At 39.8% G+C, this 14,605-nt stretch overlaps 1 protein-coding gene across 3 annotated transcripts; it reads left to right on the top strand.

The window, feature by feature from the left end:
• The first annotated feature begins 425 nt into the window (after positions 1 to 425).
• Positions 426 to 8,090, top strand: timd4 (T cell immunoglobulin and mucin domain containing 4). Of its 3 annotated transcripts, XM_042093957.1 has the most exons (8): positions 426 to 685; positions 1,262 to 1,600; positions 2,150 to 2,215; positions 2,908 to 2,984; positions 4,722 to 4,833; positions 5,109 to 5,142; positions 5,296 to 5,429; positions 5,800 to 8,090. In XM_042093957.1, the coding sequence occupies exons 1-7, from the start codon at positions 628 to 630 to the stop codon at positions 5,378 to 5,380; spliced, it is 771 nt and encodes a 256-aa protein (XP_041949891.1). In that variant the 5' UTR covers positions 426 to 627; the 3' UTR covers positions 5,381 to 5,429; positions 5,800 to 8,090. The 3 variants fall into 3 exon arrangements, with proteins under 3 accessions (XP_041949891.1, XP_041949890.1, XP_041949892.1); XM_042093956.1 differs by having other exon boundaries at positions 5,296 to 8,090; XM_042093958.1 differs by lacking the exon at positions 426 to 685 and having other exon boundaries at positions 1,274 to 1,356; positions 1,449 to 1,600; positions 5,296 to 8,090.
• Positions 8,091 to 14,605: the final 6,515 nt, after the last annotated feature.

Raw genomic sequence — 14,605 nt, 5'->3', positions numbered from 1 at the left:
CACTTAGCAAAGATAATGTCAAACTATTCTGGCAACGTCTCGTTTAATAACTTGATTGCGTTTTTGTCCGCTGTTCATCACATTATTATGACCATTAAATGTAGGCTATGCTGTTTTGCACGCTAAAATATAATTCACCACAGGTAAACACAATAAAGAATGGGAACGTTAGTTGGATTATGTATTCTAAGTTGTAATTCCTCTGTATGTCCTGTTGGTGAACTCAGTGAGAAGTACTAGACGCTCTTAAACGGTAACGACAACTCTGGAGCACTCGTAGATCTACGAGTGTTTTCACGACGCTCTTAAGCTACGATGGTTTCGGGAAACAGTCGGCAAATCTTAAGACGTTCGTAAGAGGGACTTTACGACGCTCTTAGGCTTAAGATGCTTTCGGGGAACTGGGCCCAGAGCTATTCTAAATGCAAAAATGTAGGGGAACGAATGACATATATAGAGACATGTCCACAGAGATAGACAGGGTGCGCAGAGTGGGCTGTATGCGCCTGTCCAACTTGGAGATGTCGCCGGCAGCAGCCATGAGAACACAGAAGTCTATTGTGCTCTCTTCTGTGACCTATCACTACTGCTCACGGAGCTCCCCACAAAACACACTTTACACACGCAATGGCTCCCTCAAGCTCAGCTCTGCTGCGGTGGATCATTCTGCTTTTAACAGTCTCAGGCAAGTAAAACAGTCAGACATGTGTACTAATATTGGCATACAGTTTGAAATGTTCAAAAATCCAGTCTTGAACTTTGAACATTGACGTCATGCTGCATATACCTGAAAACTTCTGCAATGGTTCAAAAACTTCTTGCTGGTGTTAAAATCACCTTTTGCCTTTTCATTCAGGGGTTCCTGCTGTTTTATTATTTATTTTTTTACAAAAAATGCAACTGAATTATATTCTATGCTTTTGTTCCAACATAATTTTGTACAGCACCAGTTTTGTTGTTTGTTTGCTTACTTTGATATTTCACAATGTTGATGCATAATGCTATAGAACTAAAATAAAAACTAAGACTATTTTACACAGAGCGTAACATGCATAAACAATTATTAATGTAGATCACAATGACTCTGAAACAATCAATCCAGTCAATGTGTGTGCATTGATGGTAAATAAGTGAACTTACGAGTGACTGCACACCTGCCACATCCAATAATGATGCTGACAATGACCAAAACACTCAATGAAATAATTGATCACAAAGTAGGAAAAAAACCCTCATAAGCTCAATGCTCTCTCATATACAGGGGCCAAGTCATTGAACCAGCCATTTAAAGTGACAGAGGGGAGTTCTGTGGTCCTTGCCTGCCATTACTCAGTGAGGCGTCATGGTCTCAGCCATGTATGTTGGGGCCGGGACTGTGGGACCTTCTGGTGTAATGACATTCTTGTGCAAGCAGATGACAACGGAGTTATTTCAAAAATATCTGACAGGTACCGACTTATTGGAGACGTTCTCTCAGGCCAAATGGATCTTGGTATTCAGAAAATCCAGCAAATAGACAGTGGGTCCTATTGCTGCAGAGTGGATATAGATGGGCTTTTTAATGACAAAAAAGTGTCCTATACATTGACGGTTTTGAAAGGTAAGTTTACATAAGCAAATTCATTCCTGACCTTTACATTTTCAGCGTTGTTTACTGAAGCTTCCATTCACCTAATTGAACCATCTTAGCAGTCATTGGGTCTGTCTAAAATAGAAGGCAGCAACTAGCTACCTCACTGGCTGTAACTGTCTAACAAGTAGCTTGCTGTAGTAGGCATCAAGGTACCAGCTCTGAAATTTTGTTTCGGACGGTTTAACAAGATAACCACCAGAATGAGTAGTAGAGTAGAAATGAGGAGTAGTAGACCGTCATATGTTGCCTTCAAAATCCGGCCAAATAAAGATATCCTAATAGAAAAGTAAAATTCCATGTTATTCCAGTAATTCCAAGACCCCTAGAAACCCTGTTTATACAAATATTTGATTCAACCATCCCTCAATGCCTGGCCGCCACCGAATGCTATCTTAGAAGGCAGTAGCCTATTTTTTCTTTCAGACAGACTCATTTTCTGAATGTAAGATTATTACTCAATGTAAATATGTTTTATCTTATATGCAACATTTTCTTGAAGTACTTGTTTCAATTTAGCTCCAACTACAATGGCACCATTAACAACATCTGCACAAAGCACTGAGTCTCCTCTGGCCTCAACAGGTGAGCTGGGGAACCTCTTTAGTGTATTAAATTGTACCTGTGGGTTAACAGCAATGGATGAACAGGTAATGATCAGATCATTACCATGTTGCTAATCATATTGTGGAGTAATTTAATGCAATGTAATATCTTGTAGTTCCAATATAAGTTACAAATAATGGAAAACAAGAGAATAGGTCAAATGTAACTCCAGTGGTGCTGTTGATGAGCAGCTGGTTTAGTATGGATTGTAAAAACAGAATTGAAAACCGCACTCTGGAGCATTAGGTCTTGAAAAGTCTTTATTTGACCATGTTTAGGCCAAAACACATACGTTTATTTAAGACATGGTCCAATAAAGACTTTTCAAGAGCTAGTGCTTGAGAGTGCAGTTTTCAACTTTGTTTTCAGTCTTTTTTGAATTCACACGCCTGAACACGCTAATGCCAACTCCAACCCCAGAGAGAGAGAGAGAGAGTTTGGTGAAATGGTATATAAGTGGTGGATGGTGTGGAACATGGCATTTGTAGGTATGAGCCAGACCTGTTCTCTTGCATGGAGGAATGACATCCTCACAGAGATTCTAAAATCACTCTCAAGCAGGAGGACTCACAGGCCTTCTGAAGACACTACTGTTAACAAGTATGAAAGATGTTACACGGAATACAATACAATTATAATAATGTTTTACATGTAAATCACACTTTTAACAGAACACTGGAGGAGTGCCATATCATCTCATCTTGATATTTTAAGGAAAAATTTAAGTCAAGTTCAATCTGAAACACTGGTGAGTCTGCAACATTTTCCATGCAATGTGAATTTATCCATGCTTTAACAATGAATTCAACCTAAACCTGAACGTGTGTTGAAATACAAGTGGGACAGTTAATATCATATTTTCATGACAATTAAACTTTTTACAACTCCAAATCAGAAAAAGTTGGGATGTTGTGTAAAATGCAAATAAAAACAGAATGTAAACCCATATTTACTGGCTAGCAGCAAAAAGGATATAGACAATCCGTGTACAGTATGGTTCGTTCATTCATTATTCGGTTTTTAAACCAAAAACAGAAAAAAACAAAAAACAATTTTCTTTCTGTCTGTCATTCTAAAACCAAAATGGGAATAATGGTTGGTTGTCTAGGAGATGTGTGGACATTCTAGGTTCAAACCTATGAGTCTAAGCCTTAGTCGTTAAAAAAACAATCTTCAGGTGTAAATAATTAGACAAAGAGCCATTGCATTCTGTGTAATTTAAAGGTTAGCAAAGATACTGTACTCTAGGTTGTAATTTCTTTTAAAATATACATTTTGGAGACAAATGGAATCATATCACAGGTCTATGTCCAGGGATGGATTACTGAATGCACCTTCTGGGCCCAAGAGCTCAGGGGGCTCTGAAGCCCAAGCCTCTGCGTGGAGTTGCTTCTCCGCCTTTCTCTTCTCTTTCCACAAAACTCATGAGAAGTCATCATTTAAAGGGTCATTTTTAAAAAAAAATCTTCCGAGGCAGCATGCCCCCGGACCTCCCTTTCTTAACTGGGGAGGGCTTTTTGCATCTGTGCCCAGGGATTCATAATCCATCCATGCATGTCCGTCAAAAGTTTGGAATACCCTAATTGACTGACTTAATGACTTTTAATAATATTTTTGGATGGCATGAAATGTATTGAAATTTTGTTTGGGGGTCCCAGAGGTTTGGTCCCCCCCCCCCCAATGTTAACATCATGACTAAGGCCTTGTCGTAGCCTATAGCCAAATTGAAATAAATGTGAATTTATGATAAGCCTTCCAGTTCGACTGGCAATCCACAGCTGGATAGGTCCCCCAAGCAGTCTGCATTGACACTGCGGGCTTCTCTGTTCACTGGTGTTTTGCTCAAAGGTCCAGGCGGTCCACTACAACAGTCCACCAGTCTTCATGCCATTTCAGCTCAAAACACTTAATTTGTTGGCCTACTTTAGAAACTTATCTTTATTAGTGGCAACATTACAGCATTTAGACTATGCCAATCTCAAGCCTAATATTCAAACTGCAGGCCAGCCGTTGGCATTTCTCATATCTCACAGATAATCGGTTATAGTGTTTTGCAGATGATTTTGTGCAAAGCGACTAGGCTACATTAGTATTATGCATACATTCAGTCATTGGAAGGCAGCCAGCGGCAGTAGCCTAACTTCTGATGAGATTACAGGGAAACTAGGGACATGCTTGCCACTGGATTCATGTGTATGATGTGATGATACTGAAAGCTAACATAACAACAAACCTTGTTACAGTATTTTCTGCCATTTTTGATGAACTTTCCATGAGGTCTATTTCTTGCTATAAAGTTGGACATGTTAACATGTGGGGGTCTATGGGAATTGTCTTGCTTTTGGAGCCAATCTGGGTTAGAATGGAGGTTGCCAATTTTTAAACCGCCTTACTAATATGCATTTCAGTTTGTAAAACTCTACTGGACAAATCAAAGTGTAGAATTAAAATGTCTTATACTGTATTCATTCTCTATCATTTCCAGTTTGAAGACTCATTTCCAAGCATCACACTGCAGATCAATGTACCAGTGCTCTCCCTGTCATTAAGTCTTCTGCTACTCCTCGTGGGTGCTCTGCTACTGCTGGGTTTCAAACGTACAGTACACTCACTCTTTTACCTACCACAATCATCAACACTGTAGAGACAGAGACCGCAATAATCATACAGGACAGCCTTTGAAAGCCATTACTTTGTTGTTGTGTCAGTATTTTTAATTTCTTTATTTTTTACAAAAAGGCAACATACAAAAATATATTGATGGCAGACTACATTTTCACGATTAAATGCATTTTGCATGTTATGTATTTTCACAAGCAAAAAGCATACAATTCTGGTGTATTAGTCTTACTCTACTGTTCTGCCCTTGTAGGTGGACTTTACAAAAAAGCTCTACAGGGAGGATGGTATGTGACAAAACAAACATACTAGTTACATTTTAATATTAGTTTGTTTTTAGTTGCAGGCTGAAAAGTTATATAAAAATACTAACAACATTTTTGTTAATTGTAAATTCAAGTGGAATGAAACTTAATTTCTTTCTTGATTTCCCTCTGCAGCTTGTCATCAAAAGAGCCACCTCATATCATCTATGAAATCAGGACCAGGAGACCAATTGCAGAGAATATCTACACTATTGACTAGGGCATCAAACCTTTAGTCAGGCAGAACCCCAGGATAGATGTGACATAAGGTACGAATGCTATTTTTTGCATAAATTGATAGTTTAGGGGGTGTAGACTCAGAATCTGACGGGCACCCTTGAGCATTTAAATGACATAAAATGCCACACACCCTTTTTTGACCATAAAAAATAGGTAGATGCACATTACTGTATAAATCCATCATGTATGTTGTTGTAGAACATCAGCCTACTGCGGATCTACTGCGGATTTTCTAATACTATTATTTGAAATACTATTAAAGAGAATACAGCCATTTCTGCTTTTTTTCTTTTAAATTTAATCTTTTATTCCAAAACAGAATAATGAATGAACGAAAAAGTGCACAGACCGAGTCACTCTGGCAATGATGCTCATTATTTAATGTCCCTTGTATCGTAGGGCACAAATCACATCGGTGTATCTGATATAGGCGGGCCAGAGGCGAGCTAAACAGATGACCACAGTGCTGCAACATGGAGTCCAGAATCAGTCAGTAAACATTGGTTGTAGTGTTATCCAATTGCGTCGAAGTCCAGAATCAGTCTGTAAACATTGGTTGTAGTGTTATCCACTTGCATGCAGTGAGATTTTAAAATGCATGCTTGGTAGGCTACCACCCCTTGAATTGGGCCATTATATTAGTCACGGCCAGACCCTTAATCTTTCTAGATTTCCAGGGTCTGGATTTCCTGGCTAATTGTTCACTGCAATTAAGGGGGGAAATTCAAGAACTGTTATAGTCAATGTGCTGACTAACTGGCAAGTACCTCATAACTCAGACTAGTTTGTATCAATCCTGGACGGTGGTGTCTGTCTTTAAAGCATTAAAGAAAAATGTTTGGATGAAAAATATTGTTTACTGTAGGCCTAATTCAGGGGTCAAATTCAAGGACAATTATAGTTAACATGCTAACTAATTGTCAAGTACTTCACAAATCAGTTTAGTTGGTATCAATCCTGGACTGTGGTGTCTGTTTTTGAAGCATTAAAAAAATGTTGGAAATGGGGGAAAATGTTGTTGTCTGTAATCTATGGACAGTTATACTTAATGTGCAAACTACCTGAGAAGTACCTCACAACATTGCTGTCTGAAATTCAGCAACAAAATTATAGCCAACTGGCAAGTTGTTGAACTAGAATACATCAGACTTGCTATAATATTTATATTAAAATGAATTACTATTGAATGATTGTATCTCTGTATGTATAAGGCTACATGGCAGTTCCACAATTTATTTCATTTAATACCCAGACTGATATCATGAACTGCGTATGCATGACATTCCAATGGCCACTAGCGTGTTATCTAATGCATAATAGCATTTTGGCGTGTTTATCAACGGCATAACCCTAACCCTAGAGGACGCCATATACTTGCCGTTGACATACACGCAGAAGTGAGACGATAAATGGCGTGTATGTTTACGCGCCGTTGACATACACGCAGATAGCTCAAAATGCGTGCAGATAACACGCCAGTTGGCTATTTTTGAAGTGGCGTGTATGAAACGCAAAGCCATGATGCCACGTTGCAATGCCAAACATGAGATGATTTAGAGGTATAAGCTATTATGCAGCAAAAAGGAACGTAATCTGACCTTAAAGGTCACTTTGCAAAATGTATTTTGTTCTTTGGAGGGACCTGAACTATTTTTCTTTACCTTTGTTATGGTCAAAGCTGATTTCTGTATGAGAAGAGCTTTAACTTGATACCATACATGATGGGTTTATATGTTAATGTCTATTTAGATGATTTCCTGTGATCAAAAAAGGGGTGTGGCAGATGATGTCATTTTAAAGAAAATGCTCAAGGGTGCCGGATCGGCACCCGTCAGATTCTGAAAGAACACCCCCTTACCTATCAATTTATGCAAAAAAATTGCATTCGTACCTTATGTCACACTTATGTCCACATTCCAGTTCTACCTGACTACTTGTAGTCTGTGGCTGTATAGTTGTATTCATTGCTGTAGTCCTTGCACACAAATGCAAGTAATTCAAACATTTTGTATACTTCAGAAATCTCCATATGCAGGTGCATATTAAATTCAATTTAAGTTCTATAGTGCCACATCTCAAGGCACTTTGGAGCATATCGTATTTTCCTAAACATTAGACGCATGCAAATAATAATAATAAATAATGTGGATTGACCGCAATTGTGCATTAGCTGCAGTTTATTTTAAAATACTTCATTGTCATAAAAAAACATAACCAGCATCATTCGATTGGGCCCTTTTTTGTAATTCCCGATAATATTAGGTTTATGGTATTCTTAGGTTTATGGCTGGCTGCACATTGAGCCCAATACAGAACTGTTTCACAGTGTGGGGTATGTTACAAAAATACTAGGATATTAGGATATAGTACGCAGAATTGAACCCAGTTGGACCCACTTGGTTGTGGGTCAAGTGCTAAAGCCATTTAAAGGTACACTATGCAAGATTGTCACCTTAATATAACCTTTATAAAGCCAATTTGATGGTAAATCAACTTGTAATAGTTCACCTAGCATAGCTATGCAGCATATATGTAGCGAGTCGCTACCAAGATAACCAGTCATGCAACTTCAAGAACGGCGGCCTGACAAATCTCGCGAGAATCGTGAAACAATACCTTGTCAGTAGATATGGCTCTTTGGAGATAGTTTTTGCCTGTTGTTAATCCTTCAGCTCCACAACAAAATAATTTTCATTTGGTACAGGGTGGATAAGTCACGAGAAGTTTGCTATTTACAACAGCGGAGGAAAACATGTAAGGGATAATGTATAGAATGCCGGTCATTATCAGGAAATAGGTCCCGACAGGGCGAACCGGACCCCGACGTGCAGCGGAGGAGTCTTGTTCCGCCCTGAAGGGACCTATTTCCCTTAAGGCCTAAAACTACTACAGCTCCTCCTCACACAAACACACATAACACAGATGGAGAGAGAATGAGCCACCCAGGGCACAGTTTGCTCTGCTTGTGTGTAATTATTGATTATGAGGAAGTGATGATATAAAGGGCTTACCATGAAGTTTCAGTGATGCGGTCATTACTTGTTTATCTTACACATTAAAAGAGAGAAGTCTAAGACTATTATGATCCCAGTTAATGCTGAGCTAGGTTAGGTATTGCACATAGCCTAACATTACCCCATGTCATTTGCTAATAAGCATCATAGTTAAAAGACAAATCGATTAATTATCAATGAGTGGGCATTTTCTGACCTGGACAAATAGGCCATGACCTTAGCATGTTAGCTACAGCATGAACTGTAATCGAACCATGAGTTGCACAACTGTTGTGTTGACTGTAGTCATCCCATTAGTACTTTATTGACATGTTTGTAACACATTTCAGTTTGACAGACATGTTCCTTCTTCTTCTCCATCCTCTGTGAAGGTGATGCTGATGGCAAACAGCTTTTAAGTTTTAGCGTTTTATATTTGGGAAATTACAGTACTCAAACTTGTACAATGACAGTATTATTGTCCCCCCTCCCCTGCTGGCCTCAAACTGCACTTACCACCCGTAGAGAAGAAATACTCTTTTCTGATTGGCTCGCAGGGTGGCTTTTAATTCTGAATAACGGGACACCTATGAAGTAGATCTGGTAAAAAAAGTTTAATCGCCGTTCCATATCAATGCTTATGATGATGAACTATAACAACCATAGTAAGACGACGGTTGAGCCTGGAGGCAGGCTTCGCAACAATGGAATCAACTGTAAACAAGCTAACGGTCCATGCTATCGCTGTTATAGGGCCAACGAAAGTTGTACAACAAGCTGAACTAGTGGGCTTCTTTTTAAACGTAACTGTGTGTTTCCTTTGTGTGCTATAAAGGCATGGCTTTACAGTGACAACCGGATGATAAGCGGGATAACGGCATTCAAGGTGTGTCCAGTTATACGGAATTAATGGACTCGGGCCATTAATGGACTCGGGCCAACTCTTCTTTGCCCCTCGCCCTCGTCCATTAATTCCGTATCACAGGACACCTCGGCGGCCGTTATCCCTTACTTAACGGTCAAGGCCTGTGCATGCTTACGTCTTCACAATGCAACTTCAAGAAAAGCTCTCTCAGTACATTGGACTTCATAATCATTGTACTTACTTTGTAGGGATGTAAAGATACGCTCAACTTTTACGCTCAACAATTTCTTTCACAGGAAATGTTAGTTAAGGTGTCTGACCGAGGGAGAGGGGCATATTGGGCTATGTATCCTATAATATTATAATATTTAGAATCAGGGGTCAAAACTTTTTGGCATACTAGACAAGGTGTCTGGTAGATGAAACACCATTAGGCCCTGTGTCCACCAATCGCGTTTTTGCACTGACAGCACCCCCAACCTCATTTTCAGAGTGCTTTGTCAAGTGTTTATTAGTTACGAAGTTTTGATTGGTCATCGAGAGAGAAGTGACATTGGCTAGGCCAGCGCTGTTCTAAAGGTTGAACAAATTTTAAACTTTCAGCGCTCTGAGTGCTGTGGGGAAAAAACGGTCAGTGCTGAGGGCTTTTTGCCGCTGAGGGCACTGTGAACGTAGCCTGGCTCCGCCCTCCTACGTACTTCTGCTCAATTTTCATTTCCCTTCAGTATGTCGTCTGGGTCTGCGGTATATTCACAGGTTTTCTCCTGCAAAAATGTGCAGGTCCAATCAGCGAACAGAGGGAGTAGCTGAGAACGATGACGTTTAGGTTGTGCGCTAGTTTGAGCCAGACATACGTCACAACCAAACGTTAGCGATTGGTTATGGCAGATCCAGAGTGACTCCAGGGCAGATCCAATAGTTTTAAACTTCAACAGAGTACTCGCCTTCAAGGAAGTTAACGCTTGGCGATGGAAAGTGGCCAGACACTTTGTACATTATGAAATGTCTGGTAGGACCAAGGTACTGTGAACACTGAACTTCATAGTATTTGAATAGAAAATAGCCAGTTTTTACTCCATGAGTAGATAATTAGATTAGATTAGATTCAACTTTATTGTCATTCTGCAGAGTACAAGTACAGAGACAACGGAATGCAGTTTGTGTCTAACCAGAAGTGCAGAAAAGTGCAATGTGATATACAAAGTAGGTGGTGCATAGACAGAACAAAAAAATATAGTGCAGTGTAGACAGTAGTATACAGTTGTTTTCAGAAGGTGGTTTAGAGTAGTATAAATTAAATATAAGTTTGTGCAGTGTATTAGCAGTTACCTTATAAGAGCAGAATAAATATGGCTATGTAATATGAACAATGTATGAACAACATAGAGATACACAATAGAGATATATGCAGTGTATTAACAGAATATATGACAGAAAAACTGAATAAATATGGATATTTAGGATGAACCATATGTACAGTATGTACAGCTATATGCAGTGTGCACAAGCTACTGTGTCAACATTGTTCATGTCATTAGCTTTGTCTGTGTATATTACTAATTTGTAGATATAATATAATATTACAATCTGTCTCTGTATATTACTACTATTACTAATATATTAATTAAGCTTAACCAACTTTATTACAAGGGGCCCCACGCTGATATATCACTAATGTAGTGGTTTCTTTTGTTGTTCTATTGACCACTATGGTGACTGAGCTAGAATGTCTGACCCACTTGTCCAAAGGAGAATAATCCATGTCCACAGGTGTTTTGATATCCAAAGATATAGGAGGGTTTATTACAAATAAATGAAAATATAAAGCTCATAGGTTCTTAAAGTTAATCAAAATAAGGATTGCAAAGATTTGCGAATGATTCAAGGGAGCAGCCTCTCCTCAGGCTTCTGCGGTCAAAGACTGTAGCTTCCTGCTCCGGCTATGCCCTCCAGGTAGCATCACCTGCCTATATTGGTTAAAGAAGCCCTATGCAGGTCTGGTTAATCCTTCGCTGTTTCTGGGTTTTTGCCGGATTTGGGCTCGCATTTTTCACGACATAGCTCCTCCTGCAGCTTCGGTAGCAAGTGACTGCTACGTTAAACCCCCACTAGCTAGCGAGCTAGCCATCAAGAAACCAAGCTAAACACATACAGGGCTCACAATAAAACGGTCGAGCAAACACATTGTTCAAGAGACTATCAAACCACATTACAAAAACGAAGTTCACCCAAGGGTAGGCTACTTACAATTTCAACAGCAACAAAGCCAAGTCGGAGTCCGTTTTGCAGTCTTCTAGAAACTACAATCTGACTACATTTTCGAGGCCTTCCGCCGAGTCACATCCGGATTTCTTCGGTCCGGGACCAGAAAATTGCATATTCGTTTTTTTCCGCGGAGAAGCACTAGGGGGAGACGAAGCACCCACCAAACGACCCAAAAAGTGTTGTAGAACCATCAGAACGACTCTCAACCTGCATAATTAAGGTCATTTTTGCTAAAATTGTTGCATAGGGCTTCTTTAAGACTCTTTTGCCAGCTCCACTCAAATATAGCCTATGACTAGTGCTGTGCATGGCTCGTGCCCTCTCACAGTTTATAAGTGGTCAGTAGTGGGAACTGTTGCCATCGCGATTTCCTTTTAAACGTTTCTTATTTAAAAAGTAGATATAAATTATCAACAATGACTAGCCAGCTGGAACCTGCCCCGTTCTCTCCCTCTCATGCATGCAAGTTCAAATGCGTTCCCAATTAAATGGAGTAGCATAACATGGTTAGATCTGCTGTAAAGGAGATACTATGTATCTCAATGTAATGAGCTGTTTTGACATTGACATTGTAATCGCTCTCTAAGAAGAGTATTTTTAGAGTTATATAGCTTATAGTTTGTTAACAGTCACGGTTTTGTCATAACTCCCTCTATGCATTTTTGCATTTAGAATAGCTCTGAAACCGGGGGCGAACACGTCGCAGGGGGGGCGCCAGTGCGTGGATATCTCAATTGCAAAATTAAACAATATTTCTATCAGGGGCCTACCATGGACTAGGCTGGGTGAACTCAGCCTGATCTGCCGGCGATTTCTTTTTCGATTTCTTAAAAGATTGAGCTTGGTCTGGCGAAAGCCAGACAAACCATGGACCTCATAGTTGCAAAATGCAAGGGAACATGAATCATCCTATTATTTGCACAAACAATAATGGACGGTAGCTCTTCAACTTGGCCCGTTAAAATGTGTATGAACAGTCTAGCAACGCATTTCATGAAGGCCCTTTTGGACATGTCCGTTATTTGCACCACTGGGTAAAACTTTTAGACTACTGGTATTTAATTTGTGCATTGACAATAAAGCTGAATATCATATGAACTAGATGACTAAACTTATGCATATGTAGAAGAAGAAACATATATATATAGCTGCAAGCAGCAATGAGGGGCCAAGCAGTTGAGCAGGAGTTGGGATTGGATTGGACTGGACTTGACTGTGTTGTGTTAGATTGGATTGGACTTGATTGGATTGGATTGAACTGGACTGGATTCAAAATTCACCGAATGTATTGTGTGTCCTCAAGATGTACTCCTAAGACCACATACTAATAATAATTGTGCAGTCTTAATATGGGGTCATGACTCCACACCAAGTTTGGTTTAAATCGGTGAAAGTGTAGATAATTATAGCACCCCTAGTGGTGAAAGGTCACCAAAATAATTGTGCAGTCTTAATATGGGGTCATGACTCCACACCAAGTTTGGTTTAAATCGGTGAGTGTTGATAATTATAGCACCCCTAGTGGTCAAAGGTCACCAAAATAATTGTGCAGTCTTAATATGGGGTCACGACTCCACATACCAAGTTTAGTTTCAATCGGTGAAAGTGTTAATAAATATAGCGCCCATAGTGGTCAAAGCACACCAAATTAATTGTGCATCCTCAGGATGTAGTCCCAAGTCCACATACCAAGTTTGGTTGCGATAGGTGAAAGTGCTAATTATAGCACCCCTAGTGGTCAAGGTACACAAAATGTATTGTGTGTCCTCAGGATCGGGTCCCGAGTCCATATACCAAGTTTGGTTTTGATACGTAAAGGCGTTACTGAGATATGAGCTAATTTCCTGTATCTCTAGCGCCCCCCTAGTGGTCGAAGGTCACCAAATTTATTGTGCGTCCTCAGGATGGGGTCTTAACCCTTTAGGCGCCAGAGTTTTTTTTTTCGAAACGATCAATTTTGACATCTTCATTTCAAAAGCTATATCTTAAAAGTGATAAGAGATAGAGACTTTCTGTAAATTAGAGAAATATTAAGGATGACCCAAAGTTTATGTAGAGATTAAATGTTTATATCTAATTTGCATATTATGACGTCATATGGTGGCGGCCATCTTGGATTATAGAATTTTCATGAAAAGTCGCATGTTTGAATGATAAAATGCACCACTTCTTTCCCCCCAAAATGTCCCTCACCTTCTGTATGCTATATTGCACAATACTGAATGCTCAGGTAAATAGTAAGTAGTGAACAAACTGTGTAAATCATTACTAATAAATGGCAAAAACAAACCAAATGCATTTAGCGGTAGACTGGCCTTTTGCTGTAGAGATTTTCCATTTACTACATACAGTAGGCACTCTGATTCTGATGTATGGGGCACATATATATTATTCAGATGACACACAAACACAAGTAGACAAGACCTGTTTAGTTCAAAAGCTCATTTGCCACGGCAAGGCACAGATCAGGAGTGAGATGACGAGACAAGACAAGAGACAATGTTAGTATTTTTTTTCTTTTTGTTGTTTTTGTTGATGTTTTTTTTTTTTTTTTCTTAGCTGACAAAGACACACACATCACAAGGACATGAACACACAAAAAGGAACACATAGTGTATGTCCTAAATGATCAGGGAAATAGATAGCAAATCAACAGTGTAAATCATTACTAATAAATGGCTGACAAAAAAAGCAGGCCTTTTACTGTAGAGATAATGACTCCCTATCCCTATCCATACAGGGCCGGCATTCCCATCATCTTGTGATAGACTATGCATGACCTAATGGCTCCCCTGCCCCGTGTCACCACCTCCACCATGCGAGCAGCATGGCCAGATATGCCTCGCGCGCGCCGAGTGGAGAGAATTTGCGCAGCTCGGACTAGGCCTACTGTCATTCTCATTGCGACTCCCCACACTGCCTCTAAGTCCCCCCCTAACTGTCCTATGAGCACTTCGACCTCGTCTAACATACCCAGTGGCATTAGACAAAGGCTCCACCTCGTTACTGTCGCCGCGATTTGCGGAGAGGCACACGGTCAGAAGACAGAAGCTAGCGCTACATGGACATTACCTCCAGCCTC

The sequence above is a fragment of the Alosa sapidissima genome, chromosome 5, assembly GCF_018492685.1.
Source record: "Alosa sapidissima isolate fAloSap1 chromosome 5, fAloSap1.pri, whole genome shotgun sequence".
NCBI classification, from domain to species: domain Eukaryota; kingdom Metazoa; phylum Chordata; class Actinopteri; order Clupeiformes; family Clupeidae; genus Alosa; species Alosa sapidissima.
Note: the sequence above shows the minus strand (reverse complement) of the source record. Positions and strands in the feature narration are given on the sequence as shown.

Excerpts from the sequence above, each read along its gene's own strand:
- timd4 (XM_042093957.1), top strand. The coding sequence starts at position 628 with ATGGCTCCCTCAAGCTCAGCTCTGCTGCGGTGGATCATTCTGCTTTTA. Across the intron at positions 1,601-2,149 it reads TACATTGACGGTTTTGAAAG|CTCCAACTACAATGGCACCA; the intron begins GTAAGTTTACAT and ends GTTTCAATTTAG. Across the intron at positions 4,834-5,108 it reads GCTACTGCTGGGTTTCAAAC|GTGGACTTTACAAAAAAGCT; the intron begins GTACAGTACACT and ends CTGCCCTTGTAG.